This window comes from Tamandua tetradactyla, chromosome 5 (assembly GCF_023851605.1).
Source record: "Tamandua tetradactyla isolate mTamTet1 chromosome 5, mTamTet1.pri, whole genome shotgun sequence".
Classification (NCBI taxonomy): domain Eukaryota; kingdom Metazoa; phylum Chordata; class Mammalia; order Pilosa; family Myrmecophagidae; genus Tamandua; species Tamandua tetradactyla.
In genome coordinates, this window is record NC_135331.1 from 135,351,829 (window position 1) to 135,376,202 (window position 24,374).

Below are 24,374 nucleotides of genomic sequence, written 5' to 3' on the forward strand. Positions count from 1 at the left end.
AGGTATTAAAAAAACAAAAACAATAAAACACCAATATGGCAACTCTGGAACATTTCTAAAATTTTAGTTGCAAAATTACTAAAGAAGCAAAAATCTTCAAATTTATCTATATATAAATGATGATGAAACTGAACTAGTATCTCTGATCCATGGCTTTGCTATCATTTGCTAAAACTTGAGATTACTGATGCAGCCCTACATTCCAAAAACACGAGAAGGCTCTACAACCAATTTTCAATCCTAACTAGGTTGGAACTGCATTTTAAAATTATTCCCAATCTCTCCACAAAACAGTTACCTACCAAGCAAAGGAACTTTAGTTTAAAACTTTTTATTCCCCAATAAAAATATTTCATTCTACAGCTACCTTCAATAATACCAAATAAAATCTAGTTTTCTTTCTTTTTTCTTACCATCAGGACATGAATTAGTTGACCAGTGTAAGAATTCCAAACTTTCAGAGTCATGTTATTAACTGCAGTTATAACTGTACTGTCATGTCGATCCCAAGCTACCATAGTTACTTTCATTTTTGTAATTTTATCTTCTATTCCTTGAAGGTTTTGTCTGAAAATGATGGAGACAGTGTTTGTTTACACTGACATTATTTATTCAAATACTGGTATGATAAGAACTTAAACGTATTTCTCATAATTTACATTTAACTTGCATGAATACCTACCACTTAGAAGAAACAGAATAGTCAGAAACAACATGGAATGATGACAAAAGTCACTGCACTAAGTCAGGAAACCCAGAATTCAATTTTTGCTGGGCCATTAATAAGAAATGGCTTTCGGTAAATATTACTGCTATAATTCCAACACCATAACGCTCACTCTCCACCTTTTATTGTCACTGTCATGCCCTATTAACTGTTCTTCTCTCTTATTAACTGAGACTACTACATGTAAATACAACTGCAATATAATTTCTCCTATAAGAGAAAACCATTGGTGATACCACATCATCCTGAGGTTATAGGAACTGTAGTTATGCTCTGGTTTCTGGAAAAAAATGGTAAAACTGTCAACTACTCTTAACAATACTATCAAGAAAAATTAACACGACTAAACTAAAAAAACATTAATGCAGTAGGTCTTCTAATGTGTGGCACAAGTCATTTTTTTAAAAATCAGCACTGCTTATCTTGATTAATGTCTCTAGTTAGTATAGAAAAATAATTTTAACTTGATAAAATTATGATATGATTTTATAAGCCAAGAGTCACTTCAACCTCATAATACAGCACACTTCAAATGATCTATATTTATGTAATATTTTAAATTTGACCTCTTACCCTGCGGGACGAGTAGCCATATCCAACAAAATGCTCTTCCATTCTCTTCGTTTAAACTGCCAAATACGGGCTGTCCCATCACGACTTCCACTTACAAACCTATTGAGAAGATCACCCCCCCACCCCAAAATCATACATGCTTTACCAAAATACACTTTTCTCAGAGTTCTGTCTTAAAAAAATATACTAAAGACAGCATTCACCTTTAATTATACAATATTCTAATACAATAAACATTATTCTATCAGATATTCTATGTAAATCTAAGAACCTCTGAAACTTTAAGGGCTTTGAAAATTTTAGATACAAACTCCTAAGTTCATGACCAAGTCTCAAAAAGTACACTCAAAAGTGATTCAAGGCCACTATTTACAATCCTACAAATAGAGCTGTTATTTTCTAATGGAAAAAAAAATTGATTTTCCTCTCAGTATTAAATAACCTGATTCATTCTATCACAGATGCTTAGGAATAGCTTAATTTACTTTTAAAAAAATAACATGGGAAAATTTACACATTATCATAAATTTATAATTAAAAAACAGTTCTGTCTCAAATATCACATATACTATGATACATTTCCAATTTCCATCAAAGGCTCTGCTACCCTTTAATAAATATAGGAAATATACAGGGTGAATAAAAGGTCCCTAATATTAAAAATGACCAAATAAATCAACATATTACAAACAAGGCATTAAAAGATGTGTTTTTTTAAACTGAAACGTGAATACAGACATGCAAAGTCAATATTCCCGTTTCAGTTTAACTGGTCAGGATTTTTAAGTGATAAACTCTTACACAATTCTAAAGATATGTGAGCACTAGAATTATCTTTATTTCATAATTTAAAAATTGTATTTAAACTTGGCAAATAAAAATAATTATTTTACCTGTTACTAGTGTTGGAAAACTGGATACTGTCAACTTTATCCTAAACAGAGGAACAAAAAAGGGGATATTGAAAATAAACTGTTAGACTCGATATTAAATAGCACTCACTTAATTTTCAATAATACTTACAGTATGAAACTCCAGTTCTGATATTTTCTCTGGCTGACCTGATCCAAAAAAATAAACCCTAATAATATGGTCTGTGCTTCCTGTGGCCAGAAACATTCCACCTATAAGGAATAACAGCAAATATTTATGAGTAAACCACAATTTCAAAATCTCTGAAAATGAGACCATAACATCCAAACATTTACCACAATGTATATAATGAACAATCAATATTTTTCTGTAAAACCATTCATATTTTTTCTTAAACATATGATACTTCTAACATGAATTTAAGAAAAACTTTGCTAATGTAGCTTCGACTTGGATGACCATTTTAATATTTACAAAAGTAAAGCTTTGCTCAAAAAATAATATCTTTCAATAAATGCATGATCTTACCTTGTTAAAATGATCAGTCACCCTTACTAGAAAATTTCTTTTCACTGTTAAAATTCCTCTCTTGCTTCATTTCCCTCCATTCAAAGTCCTACCAAACTTTTATGCCCAACTCCTTCAGTAAACTGTCTTTACCAACTCCAATCAAATCAACCCTGTCTCCTCTAAACTCTCTCACTGCACTTTTTTTTGGAACATAAACCTCCATCTTGTGTTTCTGTTATTTCTATGTGAAATTTACTCAATCCTTGAAAGCAATATTCTCCCCTAGTGCTGAAAATAGTGCTTATATATGAAGCAAATATTTATGCACTTTTATTAATGATCTCCCTATTAAAACCTTTTTACAAAAATCAAATTATCTTTAAAAGAGTAGCCTAAGATCAGAGTACTCCAAATGCAAGTATAATGCCTGTATTTGTGTTATTACTAGAAGGGAAACTGTCTTCATGAAAGTAACACCAAGAATCTAGAAGTGAGAAACTGAAAAATGTTCAGATATTAATCCAGAAAAATAGATCACTTCACTAATACAGTTATCCAAAATTATGAAATAAATAGAAAAAATACAGGTGGAAATAAAGGTAGGACAGATATTGGGAATATTAAATAGTGAATCTATTCCTCATGTTTCATCTTACTTTCTCATCAATTCATTTCAAAACCCCAGATTATAATGTTAAAAAAAAAAAACAAGCAACACGTGCTAATAATCATTCAAAATTTTAATTGGCATATTAGCACTTAAAAAACATTTAAAAAGTAGATAAAAACAATTATTTACAGATATTAATCAAACTAATTTTACTTGGCCGTGGGATAGCTCTAAAAATCATAGAAACATAAACTAGATTTAAAATCTCTTTCTTCCAAGGAGACAATTCACAGATTTATTCTCCTCTTTCACAGACTCAATCCTGGAACTGTCATATTCTCTACTACTAGACTATTACAGTCATCTTACATAAAAATTTTAGCTGTGTAGTTATATAAGCTAAATTTTGGAAAAGTTCAAATCTGTGTATTAGCCCCTGGCATAAGCATTTACAAAGCTAAATACTTTCATAAATTGTGTATGTTGCGCTAGAAACTTTCTAAAACACATTTAAGTGCAAATTTAGGGAAAAAAAAATCTTACCAGCACTAAAAGAAGAACAGATCATCTGAACTCCAGGCCGGGGGCGCTCTGTAAATTTTGCAGGCCTTGGACTATAACACAAAAAGTAAACAACTAAAATAACTTAAAGGGAGAAGTAACACCACAAATCAACTGCTTCAAAAACTAATCACAAGACATCATAAGAGACAAAGAAGGACACTATATACTAATTAAAGGGCCAATTCACCAAGAAGATATAACAATCATAAATGCTTACGCTCCCAATCAAGGAATTCCAAAGTACATGAGACAGACATTGGCAAAAATGCAGGGAGCAATAGATGTTTCAACAATAATAGAAGGAGATTTCAATACACCACTCTCCTCTATAGACAGAATAACTAGACAGAAGATCAACAAGGAAACAGAAATTTAATAACTTGATAAATGAATTAGGCCTAACAGACAGATACAGGTCATTGCCCCCAAAGCATATGGTTATACATTCTTCTCTAGTGTTCATGGAACATTCTCCAAGATAGAACATATGCTGAGGTACAAAACAGGTCTTTATAAATTTAAAAACACTGAAATTATTCAAAGCACTTTCTCTGATCACAATGGGATGGAACTGGATATCGATAACCAAAGAATGAGAACATTCACAAATATATGGAGATGAAATAATACACTCTTAAACAACCAGTGAGTCAAAGAAGAAATTGCTAGAGAAATCAACAGCTATCTGGAAATGAATGAAAATAAGAATACAACTTATCAGAACTTATGGGATGTGGCAAAGGCTGTGTTGAGAGGTAAACTTATTGCCTTAAATGCCTACATTAAAAAACAAAGAACAGCAAAAATTGAGGACTTAACAGCAAACCTGAAGTAACTTCAGAAAGAACAGCAAGCTAACTACAAAGCAAATAGGAGAAGAGAAAAAACAAAGATTAAAGCAGAGATAAATGAATGGGAGAACAAAAGAACAACAGAATCAATAAAACCAAAAGTTGGTTCTTTAAGAAAATCAATAAACAACAAGATCACTAACAAGACTGGCAAAGAAAAAGAGAGAGAGGATGCAAATAAACAAAATCAGAAATGAGAATGGGTGTGTTACCACGGACCCTGAAGAAATAAAAGAAATCATAAGATGATATTATGAAAAGCTATACTCCAACAAACTAGACAAGTTAGATGAAATGGACAAATTTACTGGACACACACACACAAGCTACACTGACTCAGGAAGAAACAGAAGATCTCAACACACCAATCACAAGTAAAGAAATTCAATCAGTCATCAAAAATCTTCCTACAAAGAAAAGTCCAGGGCCAAATGGCTTTACAGGAGAATTTTATCAAACATTCCAGAAAGAACTAACCCCAATTCTGCTTAAAGTTTTCCAAAAAATTGAGGAAAAAGGAACACTATCTAACTCATTTTATGAAGCTAATATCATTTTAATACCAAAACTGGGTAAAGATGCTATAAGAAAGGAAAACTACAGGCCAATCTCCCTAATGAACATAGATGCAAATATTCTCAACAAAATATTAGCAAATCGAATATAGCAACACATTACAAGAATTATACACAATGACTAAGTGCAGTTTATACCAGAAGAGAAAGGATGGTTCAATTCAAGAAAATCAATTAATGTAATACATCACATTAACAAATCAAAAGCAATACTCACATGATCATCTTGATTGATGCTGAAAAAGCATTCAACAAAATTCAGCATCCTTTTCTGATAAAAACATTCCAAAAGATAGGAATCAAAGGTAACTACTTCAATATGATAAAGGGAATATATGAAAAACTGATAGCCAGCATCATACTCAATGGACAGAGACTGAAAGCCTTCCCTCTAAGATCAGGTACAAGATAAGGATGCCCACTGTCACCACTATTACTCAACATTGTGTTAGAATTTGTAGCTAGTGCATACAGGCAGGACAAAGAAATAAAAGGCATCCAAATTGGAAAAGAAGAAGTAAAATTCTCATTATTTGCAAATACTATGATTCTATACTTGGAAGATCCTGAGAAATCTACAGCAAAGTTACTTGAGCTAATAAACAAATTCAGCAAGGTGGTGGGATATAAAATTAATGTCCAAAAATCTGTAACATTTCTATACACAAGCAATGACCTAACTGAGGAGTCAGTTAAGGAAAAACTTCCATTCAAAATAGCAACTAAAAGAACCAAATACTTAGGAATGAACGTAACGAGGGATGTAAAGGATTTGTACGCAGAAAACTACATAGCATTGCTAAAAGAAACCAAAGGAGATCTAAATAAGTGGAAAGACATCCCCTGCTCATGGATAGGAAGGCTAAGTACAGTTAAGAGGTCAATTCTCTCCAAACTGATCTACAGATTCAACACAGTACCAATCAAAATTCCAACAACCTACTTTGAAGATTTGGAAAAGCTAAATACCAAATTCACCTGGAAGGGAAAGAGACCCCGAATAGCTAAAAGCATCCTAAAAAAGAAGAACAAAGTGAGAGGATTAACACTCCCTGACTTTAAAACCTATTATAAAGCCACAGTGGTCAAAATAGCATGGTACTGGCACAAAGACAGAAGCACTGACCAATGGAACCGAATTGAGAGTGCAGAAATAGACCACCAAATCTATGATCAACTTATTTTTCACAAGGCCCCAAGTCCTCTGAACTGGGACAAAATAGTCTTTTCATTAATTGGGCATGGAAAAACTGGATATCAATAACCAAAAGAATGAAAGAGGACCCCTATCTTACACCCTACACAAAAATTAACTCAAAGTGCATCAAACAGTTAAATGTAAGAACTAGTACCATAAAGCTTCTAGAAGAAAATGTAGGGAAACATCTTCAAGAACTAGTAATAGGAGGTAGCATCCTGAAGTTCACACCCAAAGCATAATCAACAAAAGAAAAAATAGATAAACAGAAACTCTTCAAAATCAAATGCTTCTGTACCTCAAAAGACTTTGTCAAAAAGGTGAAGAGGTAGCCAATTCAATGGGAGAAAATATTTGGAAATCACATATAAGACAAAGGTTTGATTTCCTGTATATTCAAAGAAATCATACAACTCAACAACAAAAGAACAATCCAATTATAAAATAATTGGATTATAAAAGAACAATCCAATTATTAAATAATCTTCATGCTAAAGATATGAATAGGCATTTTTCTGAAGAGCAAACACAGATGGCTCAAAAGCACATGAAGAAATCCTCATTTTCACTGGCTATAAAGGAAATGCAGATCAAGACTACAATGAGATACCACCTTTTATCTATAAGAATGGCTGCTATTAAAAGATCAGGAAACTATAAATGTTGGAGAGGATGTGGAGAAACTGGGACATTTATGTACAGCTGGTGGGAATGTACAATGGTGCAGCCACTATGGAAGACTATTCGGCGGTTCCTTAGGAAACTAAATATTGAGTTGCCCTATGACCCAGCAATAATACTTGGTATATACCCAGAAGAGCTAAAAGCAACGATGCAAACAGACATTTGAACACTGACGCTCACAGCAGCATTATCCACAATCTCCAAAAGATAGCTATGCCCATCAACAAACGAGTGGATCAACAAAATGTGGTATATTCATACGATGGAATATTACGCCGCAGTAAGACAAAATGACGTCCTGAAGCAAATGGCAAGATGGATGAGCCTTGAGGACATAATACTGAGCAAGCTTAGCCACATACAAAAGGACAGATACTGTATGTTTTCACTTTTATGACCAGCATAAAGGTATAATTAGAGCTTGTAATATAGAATATAGGGGACTTAAAGATACATCGAAATTAGAGATGGGTGAACCATTAGCTAATGAGGTTGAACTCCAATATAAAGGAATACACAAGAGCAAAGGTGATTCTCTAATGGGTCTAGAAATAATATTACCACATTGAAGATGAACAAGATTGAAAGGGGCTGTATAGACCTACATGCTCACACTAGAAATATAAATGAGTTCTTGTAAGAATTACTTCAAAGATATGACTGTAGCATAAAGAGTGCTTAAGTCCAGGGTACAAGGGGAAAATTGCTATTGCATGCTATGAGCTATGTTCAAATGGAAACCACAGCAACAATAAGAGTAAATAATGAGGTGAAGAACAAGAGCTAGGAGAAGGTTTAGATTTCCTATTTGGTGAGGGTGTGTATTTTGGTTTTCTCTCTCTTGGGAACAATGAAATTATCTAAAATTGAGAATGTTGATGGACTGTGGACTTTGGGCCCTCTATATGATGCACTGATGGAGTAGTAAAATGGAAAACAATGGTGTATACTTATGAACAAAGGCTGTGCAGCTACAAAAAGGAACAATGTCATGAGGCATGCAATGATGTGAATGAACATGTGGGACATTTAGTGAGAAAAGTAAGCCAGAAACAAAAGAGCAAGAATGGTATGGTCACCTTTAGAAAATACTTATAAGAAAACAGGGCCGTAGATTGTAAGCTTTTAGAGCAGACACATTAAGTCCAGAGTGGTAATCATTATTTCTGGATGCTGAGATGCTGTTTTATAGATATAACCTGATATTTAGAGAAAAGAACGAAGCTGAACAGGTTGGGGTTAAAGTAATTCAGAACATAGGGTAAGGAACACAGTGTCTATTTTAGAACCACACATTCTCTTTGAGACCAATACAAGAAAGGTTTATTTGATCTGGAACTGAAATTTTCTATAGTGCATAATCTAATTCAACCTATCTATATAGCTCATTTGAACAACTGAAACACAGAGCACAGAATGAGAATGAGTCCCTTTAATTCTGTATAGATTATTGTAATGCCTGGAAACATCCTAGAGTATATTAACCAGATAATCAAAAAGTATTGGCAAAGTTCCCTGAGGGAGGGGAGAAAGACTATGGAACTATTAAACCTTACCATCAGGGAATCCCCTGATACTGTTAAACTTTAGGGACACCTAATTCAATAGGCCATGCCCTAGATTATGAGGCTTAATCTTGTGAAGCTTATGTAGGTAGCATAAAAGCTTAGACTACTTATAGGCATGCCTAAGATTTACTTCTGGAGGACCTTTGATGTGGCCTCAGTCTCTCTAAGCCCAACTCTGCAAGTGAAATCATTGCCCTAGAAGCAAAAACCTAAAATTGTGAAACTGTAACCCATGTCAAAGTCTGAAATATGTTCTATAATTAATTGTGGTGCTATGCTTAGAAATTTATAGCTTTTTTTTTATGTTACTGTTCACAAGAAAAAGAAGGAAAAAAGTTGATTTTGATGATAAAAAAGGAAAAAAAAAAAAGGAATGAAGTACTGCTTTATGCTATAACATGGATGAAACCTGAAAACACTTTTTCTTTAAATCTTGCACAAATGCCCAGTATGGGTAAAAGGAGAGCTCCTCTTGGGCCCAGAACTCCTGCTCTCAAACTGTCCTCCCAGACCCGGGTACCAGGCATGCAAAGGCCTCAACCAAAAACTCATTCATCATAGAGTATCACTATCTTTAATTTCTAATAATAAAAGGAGAGTTTCTTTTAGAGGTAGTAAACAATAACTTCAAAATAAAAATTTTTTTAAAGAAAAGAAAGCAGCCCAAATAACCCAATTTAGAAATATTGGCAAATTATATTGATATTTCTGTTGGTCTTCAATGTCTTGGATCAGCTAGAAGAAAAAAGGAAAAATCATGGCACTGTAACCCATACCAAACTTTAAAATCTGTTCTATAACTACTTGTTAAAATGTACTTAGAAATATATTGCTTTTTTGTATATATGTTATATTTCACAATAAAAAAAGTTACAAAAAAAAAATAATCACAGAAGGGCAAAATTAAATCAGAAGTAACAGATGGCTCTAACATGTTAGAAATCATTAGGTGCCATGAGCAGCAGATTCTGAGGGAAATCTATAGATTTTGTAGGAGCTCCTGGTTACACATCTATCATACATGGAACAATCCCAAATTCACTGTCAGACCAGTGATGTAGTTATGATGACACTCACGTCTATTAAATTTAAAAGTTCTCAGTTTCCCAAGGAGCAGAAAAGCAATATACAAATGCATAAGGAGAGAAGAGAAGTCTTTCGTAATCATGAATACACACTAGCAAAACAGAAAATAAGTGCCACCTTTACGGCTTACACATACCAATAATAACTAGACTTCTTTAATATTAGACATTATTAATTAAGAAGCTCCCTTCTTCTTACCTTCTAATGTGACAAAATATGCCTTTTAAGACTGAATGAGGTAAGAGCATTGTAGTTATCCTAGTCAAAATTCACAGATTATCTGATGTTTACGTCAACTATAACACTCATTTAAAATACAGTGATCTATAAAAAACCAGTTACAACTGTATTTATATTAACGTACAATAGTACAACAGATTAATATTACTGGTACTATTGACATTAAATATTTAAAGTTACAATCAACTACATTAAGGAAAGAAATTACATTATAGATTTTAGTCATTGTACTGGCTCCAAAACATATAAGACAGTGACTGTTTTTAAAGATCTATTTAATAAATAATTCAATCCACTTTTTTTTTTCAGAACTTTAGGGGAGAAAATACAAAAACAATTTGAACCGTAAGTCTGAATGCACTGAACTTTCATAATCTGCAGCAATGTTGTTATGATGTAGGGGGAAAACAGTATAGGCAAAATATTTCTGATCGACTTGCTTTTCTGAACAATGAGAATACTCTTAATATGAAGCTTCAAATAACATGTCCTACTGACACAGAACACAACAGAAAGTATTTGCTAAAACTTTAAGAAATTAATAAATTTTTAAAAAATATTCACAGGCTCTGATATTATAACTGAATGTAACATAGTTTAGAGAAAACACAAATTTATTAAAATTCAAACTTACACATTCACAAGAAGATAAAAAGTTATAGTGTAAGTAAATTAATCTAAAATTATGAAGGCTACTAAATGCAATATTTTCATCAGTATCTTATAAATCACAGCACTACAGTTCTGTTCATTTTTGGCACAACTGCTCATATAAGTACCACCTGCAACTTACAACCAGAATATGAAAATATAATCACAGATTGCATTTTTACAGAGGTTTTTTTTTTTTTTTTTTTTTTTCGCATGGGCAGGCACTGGGAATTGAACCCGGGTCTCCAGCACAGCAGGTGAGAACTATGCCAGCTGAGCCATCGTAGCCCGCCCTTTTACAGACTTTTATATTATATTTTTAAAAGGAAAAACCCAAATAAATATGAAGTCAGAATTAATTTTTTAATGAGAATTTGAAGAAATATCTTAAAACAGGTTTTAGACTCAGACTCTATAGGTTCAAATCCCAGCTTTGTGCTTATCAGGTTTGCAACTTTGGGCAAGTTAACATTTCTGATCTTCAGTCTCCGCATTTGTAAATAAGTGTAACAACATAACCTATTCAGAATTAATGGGACAATTACTGATTCTAATCCATGCAAAGTGCTTAGAACAGTGTCTATCACATATCTATTACTCAATAAATATTATTAGTAGTATTTTAGCTAGGCTTAACTAGTTTTGGATTGTCCATCAAGGAATATTATTTAGTTTGTAGTTAAACGAGAGTCCTGTAACTATAATATAAAAACTCAGTGAACTGAAGTCAAGAGGCATGGGCTATCAAGTTGGGGCCTACTGTAAAGGTCCTAGATTATAAGCTTTTAGTGCGTCACATATATTCACTCAGGAGCTGCAACCTTTATTCCTAAATTCTGGGATACTAAGCTGTTTGTATATTAACATGGTTGTCCCTAGAAACTTCCGGTATTTATGTGACATCTGAGACTCAGAGTTAAAGCTCTGAAGCTCTGGAAGTCAGCTGTACCCTATACAGGAACTGCTTTAAAAAGTTGAAAAAGGGATCAGACTTCAACTATAGATATGAATGAAGCTGATCTGGCTAGGACTGGGGTAGAACAGAATACAGGGTAAAACTTCAACTTCTGCGTGAGAACAAAGGAAGAGATGTTTAGTTGGTGTAAAATTTATATTTTGGGTACTGCATATTCTAATTTAACTTGTACAGTCAGTTTTTGGGCATGAGATCTTTGTTAGTTTGTCCAGGTTGGTATTTTGCCCCAATATATCCCAGAGTAATTTGGGCAGTGAATAAGAAGTACTTGCAAAGTCACCATGGGGGGACTGAGGAGAAAGGAGGAAATATTCAACTTCCCCATTTGTAGAATTTCTGATACTCTCACAAGCAGTGGGGACAACAGGCTGAGTCCTCAATCTCGGGGTTCGCCCTATGAAACTTATTACTGCAAAGGGTAAGCTAAGCCTACTTAAAGTTACACCTAAAAGTCACCTCCAGAGAACCTCTTTTGTTGCTCAGATGTGGCCTGTCTCTCTAAGCCAAGTTAGCAGGTGAACTCACTGTCCTACACCATCCCTCCCCCCCAACATGTGACCTGACTCCCAGGGGTGTAAATCTCCTGGCAATGTAGAGCTGGACTGGGGTGCATTGGGAGGCAGCATAATGGGATTGAGAAAGCCTTCTTGACCAAAAGGGGGAAGAGAGAAATGAGACAAAATAAAATTTCAGTGGCTCAGAGATTACAAACAGAATAATCCTGACCGTTATTCTTTTGCATTATATAGATATGCCTTTTTAGCTTATGGTATTTTGTAATAGCAGGAGGGAAGTACCTGAAACTGATGAGCTGTGTTCCAGTAGGCTTGATTCTTGAAGATGATTATATAATGATACAGTTTTTACAATGTGACTGTGTGACTGTGAAAACCTTGTGTCTGATGCTCGTTTTACCCAGGGAGGGACAGATGAGTACAAAAATATGGATAAAAAAATAAATAAATAATAGAGGAGATAAGGGGTAAAATAAATTGGGTAAACTGAAATACTAGTGTCAAGAAGAGAGAGGGGTAAGGGGTAAAGGATGTATGAACTTTTTCTATTTTCTTTTATTTATTTTTCTGGAGTGATGCAAATGTTCTAAGATCATGGTGATGAACACACAACTATGTGATGATACTGTGAGCCACTGATTGTACCATGTATGGACTGTATGTGTATGATTTGTCAATAAAAATAAAAATTAATAGAGTCCTGACAGTGTACTTCCAGCATTCAAATCTGGCTCCTCCACCATCCGCTCTCTAGTGTGACCTGCCTAGTCCTCAATTTTCTCCCATTATCTGTCCTAGAGATAGTCATCTCTTCATTAGCAAGTTGTTATATGTATTAAATGAAATAATAAATTTAAAGTGCTAACAATTAGCTTAATAGACTAAATACTTAAAAAAAATTTCCAATCACTATCATTTGCATATTTCAGATTTCCTATCCTCTCCTTATACCTAATCCAAATATGCTTAGGATAACTTCTTCCTACCCAGAGACCTGGATTCAGCTTCCAAGTCACTCACACCATTCAGATTCCCCCTCTAAGAAGCGGTTATCTTCACTGGTGCGAACTGTTACCATGCACATGAACCCTGTGTAAAAGTAAATTTATCAAGACATTTGGGTTTCCAAAGCTGGTTTCATTTATGAATACAACTGATTATTTCATTTTAATGCAGATAATTGGGGTACTGAAGTCACTTCCTCAATAGATTACACAAAATCATTACAGCTCAATGCAATTTTTGCCTTTGCTCAAAGACTAAATGACATAAAAACAGTCAAAATTCACGTCCTGACATTTTTTTTTTGCCAGTATCAGCAATACATGGAAAGGAAAACAGTTGCCCCAAAGGCTATTTATAAGGAGAAGCATGGATTATCAATATTTTTACATCTGACTGGCTTAAAACTTTATATAGGACAACTGAATAACAAATAGAAAAGAATACTGCTTACAAACAACTAGAGGCAATTTAAATGTCAAAAAACGGAAAATCACCAAGCAAAATTTGGAACTCAGTAGAATATAATATAGCTATTAAAATTATTATATATGCACATGATACAACGGTAAAAAACAGGATTCAAAATTATATACACATTTCATGATTACATCTATATAATACACAATTCTAGGATGGGCCACGGTGGCTCAACAGGTAGAGTTCTCGCTTGTCATAGGAGACTGGGGTTTGATTCCCAGTGCCTGCCCTCTATGTACAAGTTCTGTTATAAAGAAAAAAAGTCACTTACATGGAATAATTCACTTCTCAAGATCCAGATAAATTAATTACTACTATCCCTAGCAACGCAATCTTCAAGAAGAACAAACAAAGTAAGAGTTTAATTCTGTAAAATCACTTCTGTTCCTATCTAATTTGGAGATTGCTAACTACTTTTTCTTCTCTAAGGCAAAAATAGTTAAAGACAGAGGTACCCCAAGGAGGTAAAAATACTCAAAGGAAAACAAACAATAATTTACAATTTGATATTGTTTTATCCTTCACATCAGTAATATATTTCAACTCTTATCTACCTCTGAAATACTCAGAATGCAAATCAAGAGGAATCAATTTGCTTTCCTCTAAGGAACGTCTTGATCACAATTTTCCTCAAAGTATAACTTACTATTTTACTCAAGCCTCTAATACCCTGCCGTAAGAAGCTACATAATGTCTCCAGTAATGTTTACGCACATGAAATTTAACATGCATGCCTACAACAGAAACAACTGTTTAAACCCTATTGTTTTAAAATAACCAAGATACACATAAAATTATTTTATTAAATAATTCAACTTGGGTTGATAATTTATAAACAGAAGTCAGAGATAGTTACTGGAATATACTTTCTAACCTGAATCAACTTTTTCCTGTTTCTACACTGAAAACAACAGAGATGGCCCAAATCAACACTGTGGAATTGATATACTACTTCCCCAATAATAGAATACCCACTACATTCAACTTAAGAGGTCTAAAAGTAAGCACAGAACCAAAAGGCAAGGGACAAAACTCATAGTCTTGGTCTTATTTTTTAAATCTGCTTTAGCACAGGAAATCATGAAATCTTTCTTGGTCTCAGTGTCCTTAACCAGAAGATAATAGCATCCAACTAATTTGTTTTGATAAATCAAGATGTTACCACAGGTGAAAGCACAAATATAAAACAATGCTGGGGAAAGTGGGATACATCTCTCTACCTTGAGAGTTTAATGATGATGTTTTCCTAAGTTTCTCCACATCAAAGATAAAATTTAAAGTCTGTAGATTTGATAACAGAATTAAACTCTTCTAAAGAACAGCCTTAAGAACTTTAAGTTTATATTCTCAACATCAGAAGAAATATTGAGACAAAACTATGCAAAATACAGAAAGAAATGATAATAAGACAGAGATATTCTGAAGAAAATAGAGTTAGGGCTAGGAAAAAAAGAAACAAGCATGTTAACATGAGAAATATTTCTTTGAAGCATGAAAACAGAAAGCGGAGGCATGAAAAAGGAAGCAGTCAAACATTACATTCGGTGAAAAGTCAAAAAGAATTTCTGTTAATTACTGAAGAAGAAAAAAGCAAACTTATTCTTTATTGTTAACTACTTCTGCAACCTCATCTATTAAATTAATCACATTTGTTCTGTGAAATAAAATAGCAACTGACTTTATTTTAAGGGTTCCAGCATCCCAGAGCCAAAAACAAATAGTGCCATCTGCCCCAGTAGAAGATAGGTATCTCTTTGAGCCACTGCACAATGGTGAGAACTGAAAAACAATCAAAGAGAAGAGAAAATCTTTACAATGTCATACAGTCCAAATAATAAAACCCACTTTTTACACAACAGCAATCAACAATAATAGTAAGAAAATACCAAGAAATGACCAAGTTCAACAGCTAACATATTATTTAAAGTCCACATACTTATAAAAAAAAAAAAGCAGAAATACTCCTTTCTTCATTTTTAGATGACCCATATGATGGATTACAAAAGTAGCTTCTTAAAAATTACTTTAACTTATAACTAAAGAGGATTTTATAGGGATTAAAGCACAATTACCTGTAGTGATGTTATAGAGGCACTATGGCCCTGAAGGACAGCCAAAGGTGCACACGTTCGAAGACACCAGACTCGGATCATTTTATCACAACTCCCTGCTGCTATCATGGTATTCTCATAGTTTACAGCCATGTCTGATATTTCAGCAGCATGTCCTCTTAAAGTAGCTAGTAATCGCCCATCATCTGTTGCCCAGATTTTCACAAGACAGTCATCAGAACCCTTAAAACAAGAATATTAATAGAATTAACTCTATAGATTTTAACTCATTCTTAACAAAGATTTTTTTTTTATAATTGTAGCTTTAATGTCCACTTCTTAACAATTATGTATCCTAGTAATGAATAGTATTAAAAATTTATTATGGTACCTTTTTTACTACGTAAGGCCCTTTTATTTTATTAAAGTATTCACTTATAAAAACATCTGTGTACCTGCCATTCAACAAGAGAAGTAGAATGTCGCCAACAACTACATTTCCCTATTATCCCTACTCATCCATCCAAGCTAACATTTATATGACATCTTCTGAAAGATTTTGAAATTCTGAAGTAATAAAACAAAATTAAAACTATAAAATAAATGTAATATACACTGGGGACCACTCTTATCTATATTATTTCATTATAGAAAACTGAAGGCAAGCTAATTTGGGGCTTATTCTCCCAGGAAACTAAAAACATAGTATGTAATGGGTTTCCCCTCCAGAGATTTTTACCTAAATACAGTACATGTAACATCACCCAAACCTAGCTACCAGAAAAGGATTGATCCTATTTATATAAAGTCAATAAAAAGACACAAATTACTTGTTCTCGCTGCTATGACAGCCTAAGTTCAGGAAGAAATTGTAAAGGATTCAGTTTCCTAAGAAGACCTATTTTCATAAATAAACATTTCAATCTCACAGATACAAAGCTGATATGAGAATTTACAGGCTTTATTTTCTTTTTTACTCTAAATGTACAAAAAAGTAGAGAGAATAGTGTCATTAACCCCCACATAGCCATTCCTCCTCCAAATCAAAAACTATCAAAATTTTGGCCAATTTCTATGCTTTAACATAAAGCTTACATAAAGTTAAAGTAAAACACTTTCATATACTAAAGTTATACTTCCAATTTAATTCTAAAGAAAACAATTATGTCTGTCATTAGAAAGTACTTAAGGAGCCTATAAAGGTAAATGATACAGGTATGGTTTTAAGCTTCAAACTGACAATACAGATATGACATATAAATGATCACAAGCACAGTATTAGCAGTACTGTTAAATGCTGTACCCCAAATTACTTAAAACATTCCCAATTAACTATAAAACTAGTTCTATTGATGAGCCTTTGGAGGAAATTAAATGGGTTATACCAATCAGTTAAAAAAACTTAGTGGGCCAGGCCATAGTGGTTCAGCAGACAGAGTTCTCACCTGCCATGCTGGAGACCCGGGTTCAATTCCTGGTGCCTGCCCATGTAAAAAAAGAAAAAAAAAAACACAACAAACAAAAACAACTAGTAATAAGTCAACTCTGGTAAGATATCCACATTAAAATCTGCTATTTCTACATTCAATTAGTCTCAGGTTTTCCCCCTATAAAATAAGGAAGTTAAATTAGATGATTTCTAAAGTATAAAGGTTTCCACATTCAAAATTTGGAAATTGATGCATGCATTCATTCATGTACACTGTGGTTACTATATAGGTGTCTAGTATGTGCCAACCACTGGAGATGGAAGGATGAGATGTAAAAACACAGTATTTCTATGTTTAGGAAGCAAAGAAGAGTATAAATATCTATGTCCTGAATGTTATAAACTGTTGATCAGTTGAGACCTAAACAAGGAAGCAATCTGTTTTTCCTGAAAGGTAGAAATTACAGTAGAGTCTAAAGAAGAACAAAGAAGCACAGGGATGCCTGGACAGAGTCTCATACCTGAAGCAGCAAGGCAGAGCAGTAGCTCAGAGCACAGATTCTAGGGTCAAACATCTCAGTTCATGACCTAGCACCACCACTTCCTAGATGCATGACCTTGGACAAGTTATATACATTTCCAATGCCTCAGCTTTCTCATCTGGACCTACCTCATAAGGTTGTTGCCAAGACTCAACAAGTCACTGAAGGGAAAGAGCTAAAACACAGTAGCTGGCACACAGTAAAAGCTTTATGTGAACTATCTACTATCACTGCTTTTGTTGATGGTAGATCTCTTATTATTAATTTTTAAGAGCAAATATTCCACATGGCAACTAAAAAGAAGTATGAACAAAGGCAGAGAGATGTGAAACAACAGGAGAAGTTGAAGGAACGACAAGAAGTCTGTAACCTAACTTGGAGTGTGATTCAGAGGCATGAAAATGTAGAACTGGTTAGAGAAATATTGTGAAGGATCCTATATGGTGCAATAAAGAATATGGGGCTAAGCTGGGATCACTAAAGGATCTTAAGCAGGTGAGTACAGGGATCTGATTTATGGGTTCTAAAGATCATCCTGGCATCGAGTCAATTACACAAGAGATTAGAAGACAAGTTTAAAGTTGTTAAAATAGTAAATCAGGAAGGGATAAGTGGTTAAAATGAGATTATAGCAGAAGAGAGAACTGAGAAAAGATGGTTTTCAGCAATTGTGTAGGGAATAAGAGATGGGAATTATATCACTGGTTATCATCTGTGGAAGTGAAGAAGGAGCTGTAGTAGACTACAATTTCTGTAGTCTACAATACCACCTGGCACATGAGAAGTGTCCTAAGTAGTTGTTAAAAAAAAATGGCTTTTAAGTATTCATTCAACTCCCATTTTGTCAATGACTCAATTCCACAAACTAAGTCAATTTATTACCTTCATATGATTATCTCACTTCCAAAAACTAAAGCAGTATTGGTCAGTATTTTTCACAGAAGTGTGTATTATTCAAATCAATCTTTCTTTTCTTTCATTAAGTTGCAGAGAGAGAAATTTTGATAGACCTTTTACAAATTTTCACCTCTTATTATGGAGATTCTCAGTTTGTCCATTCATCATTTTCCTGATATCCTTTAGTTCTTTTCCTTTATTTCTATGAAGATCATTTTAAAAGTCTTTTCTATTATGTCCATAGTCTGGTTTTTTAACTATTGTTTTCTGAACATATTCCCGTTTCTTTGGAAGGGGCATCATTTCCTGTCATCTTATAATCTTTTGTTGTACACTGTACATTTTAACACTGCAGTGTGTTAACTCTGGAATTTAGTCCCTGAGCTATGTGATCCTTAAGTTTGCCTTCAGCTAGTTCCAGGGGCTAACAAAAACGAACCACTGAAAAAATACTTTTCATATTTGCAAATTGGCTCTGTATGGAAGGTGCTCTCCTCTTCCTATCGTGATCAGCGTGAGGATCAAGTGCAAGGTCCTCTCCATTATTTTTGAGCCCGCTTCTTGTCTTGGGCATGGGCTGGTAGCCTTAGGAATTTTCCTGTTTATAAGAATTCAGTGCTCCTTTTACTACCTGTAAAACAGACTTCAGTTCTCCTGGGTGCTCTCTACTGTGTATCTTAAGTAAGATATAAATGATATCTTAATCCTTTGCTCCAGGCCACCTTGAATTTAATTGCTTCTTAAACTGCTTTAGATGTGAATTAGATGCTTTGGCCTGAATGGCAAGTTTTGGAAGGACAAGCTGAGATGAATATCCTGGTTCAGTCTTTCAGACTATCACTCAGTGGATTGGCACCAACATACAGGCACCCTTGTATGTGCATAGGGGTTATTCTGTACCCTATGGAACAGGGACAGGGACCCATAATGGGAGTAGCAGGCCAGCTCCACACAGTGCTGGGGAGGGGATGGGGAGAGGCTAGCAAAGCACCAGAAGATTCTCATACTGAAAATTGAGTTTTCTTGATTTGGCACTCACCTAGTTACTGCAACCCTCTAACTGTTTTCTGGAGTTTTGAGGAAGCTGACTCTGCCAATTTTGACTAGTTATTGAAAGAATCTGTGCAGGAATGAACTCTGGAACATCTTACACCACCATCTTGATCTCTAAAATAAGAGATTTTTATGTGGAAAGCCATTCTATGAATGGCTTCTAAGAAATCCAGGAACTGGACACAAAAGTGAAAATCCTTTCTGAAGGTCTCTTAAAAAAAAAAATTTTATATTGTGAAATACAACATATATATAAAAAACAGTGATAAATTTCAAAGTACAGTGTAATAAGTAGTTATAGAACAGAGTTTGGTTTGGTTACAGTTCCATGATTTGGATCTTTCCTTCTAGCTGCTTCAAGGTACTAGAGACTAAGAGAAATATCAATATAATGATTTAGCAGTCATACTCATTTGTTAAATTCTATCTTCTCAGTTGTAACTCCTCTTCTCCTTTAATTTTTCGGGAAGTCATTTTTAAGTCAAATTATAATATTAAGGTGATATTTTCTTCCAACCAAACATAAGATAGCAGTAAATAACTAGTTTCTCTCTTCAATAAGGTAAAATTAATAATTATTGTAAAATATTGCTTATTAATATGTCATTTATCTGCTTACATCAAATCTAGCTTAACCTGGAAAAATTACAACAAACAAGCAAGTTTGTGTATCTTTTAACTTATTTTAACCTCTAACAAAATGAGACACCAAATTTACAGTGAGAATTCTATTTGTTCTTGCTACTATTATATAGCTTTATATAATATAAAGTGAGGGATTTCAGATCTTGAGGTCATCAAACATTAGAACTAAATGCCAAAAGATCATGCACTTTGTTACACATACCAACAATTTCATTTTCTTAATCAGGTTAAAAAGTAGCCTTGTTCTTTAGGCAGAATTAAAAATTGCTTACAATTTAAATTTGGTCCAAATTTTTTTTAAGATGTGGCCACTGAAATCTATCAGACCTCTCTGTTTCATTTCCCCTATTAATTGCCTAAACTTTGATATCAATCACTTCAACACATTCTAAACCCCATATTCACCTATACCACCAAATTAACCAGCCTTGTATTAATCTAAGAATTACTTGCTCTGATCCAGCTCCCAAGTTACCAAATACCATTACAGAAAAGATAAGTATCCTAAATCTGCAGCATTGACAATCCATGAATCTTCTATTTATTTGGGAGGATAAGTCTAATAAGCAAATCTTTTTTCTCTCTGTTCAGTTTGCAAGCTGCTGGAAATATGATACACCAGAAAAGGAACAGCTTTTAATTTTTTTTTTTTTTTGTATGCTGTATGGCAGGGGTCACATTTCATTCTTTTTCCATGTGAGCATCCCGTTATTGCAGTACCATTTATTGAATTTTTGTTTGTTTGTTTTCTTTCTTTCTTTGCTTGTTTCTTTTCGTTTTGGGATGTGCATGGGCTGAGAATCGAACGTGATCTCCCACATGGCAGGTGAGAATTCTACCACTGAACTACCTACCCCTGCACCCCCCAGAACAGCTTTTAAAAGGGGGAATTTAATAAGTTCTAAGTTTACAGTTCTAAGGCTGTGAAAATGTCCAAATTAAAGCAAGGCTATATAGAAATGTCTGATCTAAGGCATCCAGAGAAAGATACCTTGGTACAAGCAGGTCAATGACGTTCAGGATTCTTCTCTCAACTGCAAAGGCACATGTCGAACATGTTGCTGTCTGCTAGCTTTATCTCCAAGCTTCTTGTTGCATGAATTTCCCCTGGGGGCATTTTCCTTCAGCTCCAAAGGTCTCTAGCTGTGTGCTCTTGTGGCTCTAAAGCCTTTTCCAAAATGGTTCGCTCTTAAAAGGCTCCAGTAAGCAACACTACCTTGAATGGGTGGGGAGACATCTCCCTGGAAACAATCAAAACACTCCCACCCAGCAATACTGAATGAGGACTAAAGGACATGGCTTTTTTGGGGTCCACAATAGATTTAAACAGGTATCCTATTCAGCACTTTTTCTCATTGCCAGGCTTTATTACTCGACTCTAGAGCCTAGCTAATTCCCTGACCAAGCGTCTCAGAAGATAAAAATAATTTCACAATGAAAATTAGAATCTGTTCACTGTGAATCTAACTCCCTTTCTTGAAAAGTCCAAAAAAACTGATACCTTTAAATATCCCATCTTCATCTACTCATCTATGTCTGTCCTCCTTAAGGACTTCTGTGTACCAATTAACTTCTTTCATATCTTTAAGTTTTCTCTCCTGATTTTTTTGCTCTTAATCCAGTTTTTCACAAATTTGTCTTCCTCTAAATCATCATACTGTGGCTCTCCTTTCCATTATTACAAAACTTATTTCCTGAATATGCATTACTTCCTCTTCACTATCTCCCTCTTCACAATCTCCAAAATGATTTTATTACAAAAAAATCATTTTATAATATTTACAAACTTACAGAAGCTTCAAGAACAGTACAAAGATCTCTCATATCTCTATGATCCAGATTCATGAACTACTAACATGGCATTTTCTCCCTCACCACCTTCCATCCTTTCCTCTTTCCATAATACACACACACACACACAAACCCATCTTACCATAAGGCTTTTTCTGAACCATCTGAAAGCAGTTTGCAGACACGATGTTTCATCACATCTAAATATCTAGTGTGTATTTCCCTAAAATAAGGATACCCAGTGTGGAATGCAAGATTTCTCTCCCCTGTGAAACCTTTTTTCAATTTTTAATTAATTAGTTTTTTATGAAGGTATACTGCAAGATTATATGATCTTCAGACCTCGTAATAACTGACAGTGTTGGCCTTTGTTGATGACATCCAATTGAATCAACAATTACTTGGTTGCCAAACCATCATTCCTTCTACAATTGTAAGTCAGCACTCTGTAGAGAAGAGTAACTTCCGCCTTCTAACTTATTTATTCATGCACTCATTTAAACTGATATGGGTTCATGAAGGTCTATTTTACTCAAAAGGTTATAACTCATTATTTTATTATTAATTTGGATGCTCATATTGGCCCACCTATGATCAACAGGAGCCCCTTCAAAGTGGCTTCTATGTGCTATTTTAATTGAGATGAATTTCACCATTCTCAGAAAGCTCAAAAAAAAAAAAAACCACACACACTAATGTGGCATGTGTCAAAGGGTGAAAGGAGCTAACAGAAAAGAACTCCTAATGCCAAAGATGAAACAATTTCAGCAGCAAGATGACGTACTGATTATAATCCAAACTGTAAAATATCCATGAGTCCTTACTGATATAATAAACGATTGAATAAATTAATAAATAGGAAAGAATTAAATCTGCCATGCAGAATTCCTAATAATCTATATAAATATTCCCCCCTCAAGGAGTATAATTCCCCACTCCTTACACAAAGCCTATGCATAGTGACTTCCTTCAAAAGGTGGAAAAATAACTTTACAGTGGGGGAAAAAAACCTGATAAACTATCACAACCAGTTGATTAAGATCAGTAGCATTCATAAATCATGATGATACTAAGTACTTTTGAGATGATGTGATGAAAATGACACTTTACACCTCTGGATTCTTTCTCCTGAAATCTCATAATCCCAGTTTAGTGAGAAAAATATCAAACACATTCCAACAAACTGCAATTCTACAAAAGAACCTGATCCCAGGTACTCAAAATTGTTAATGTCATAAAAAACGAGTGAAGTCTGAGAAACTGTCACAGCTAACAGGAGCCTAAAGAGGTATCACAACTAAACTTAATGCGGTAACCAAGATGGGATCCTGGAACAGAAAAAAGACACTAGGTAAAAACTAAAGAAATCTGAATAAACTGTAGATTTTAGTTAACAATGTATCAATACTGGCCAATTTATTTTAATAAATATATCATACTAATGTTTAAGGAAACTGGTTACAGAATATGTGGAAGCTCTTTACCTTAGTTTCTCCGTAAAAAAAGCACACAATTCACTGAATTTTTAGTATATTCAGAAGGTTTTGGAACTGTCACCATTACCTAATTTCATAACATTTTTATCAGCCTAAAACAAAAACAAAAACAAAAACAAAAAACCTCATACTCATTAACAGTCACTACCTCATTCTTCTTCTCCAACCCCCAGGTCAGGAACAACCACTAACCTAATTTCTGTCTCTATGGATTCGCCTATTTTGGACATGTGCATAATGTTCAAGGTTCATCCATAGATGAAGTATCAGGACTTCAATACTTTTTTACAGCTAAACATTCCATTCCATGGACAGACCATGTTTTGTTCATTTTGTTTATCCATTCATCACCTAATAGATATTTGGATTGTTTCCACTTTTTGGCTATTATGAATAATTCTGCTTATAAACATGTGTGTACAAGTTTATGTGGGCACTATCTTCCAGTTCTCTCAGGTAAATGGTTAGGAGTAGAACTGCTAGATCATAACTATGTTTAACTTCTTTTTTTCTTTTCAATTTTTATTAATAAATCAACATACAACACGAACATTCTTAACGTAAGAACATTCCATACTTGGTGTGCAACCAATGGCTCACTGCATCATCATATAATTGTATATTCATCACCATGATCATTTCTCAGAATATCACTCCAGAAAAAGAAATAAAAAGAAAAAAGAAAAAACTCATACATATGTTTAACTTTTGGAGGAGCTGTCAAACTTTCTTCCAAAGGGGTTGTATCATTTCATATGCCCACTGGCAATGAATGAAGCTTTCAATT

General features: G+C 34.0%; 1 protein-coding gene across 2 annotated transcripts in view; it reads right to left on the reverse strand.

Moving 5' to 3' along the window:
• PHIP (PHIP subunit of CUL4-Ring ligase complex) overlaps positions 1–24,374 on the reverse strand; it is a 147,661-nt gene that overhangs the window by 79,187 nt on the left and 44,100 nt on the right. For both annotated transcript variants that reach the window (XM_077162287.1, XM_077162286.1), the window contains exons 8-14: positions 15,756–15,977; positions 15,362–15,462; positions 3,837–3,907; positions 2,324–2,424; positions 2,194–2,234; positions 1,301–1,399; positions 414–567 (exon numbers count right to left, since the gene is read on the reverse strand). In XM_077162287.1, coding sequence (XP_077018402.1) covers positions 414–567; positions 1,301–1,399; positions 2,194–2,234; positions 2,324–2,424; positions 3,837–3,907; positions 15,362–15,462; positions 15,756–15,977 — 789 coding nt within the window. The remainder of the gene's footprint in view (positions 1–413; positions 568–1,300; positions 1,400–2,193; positions 2,235–2,323; positions 2,425–3,836; positions 3,908–15,361; positions 15,463–15,755; positions 15,978–24,374) is intronic.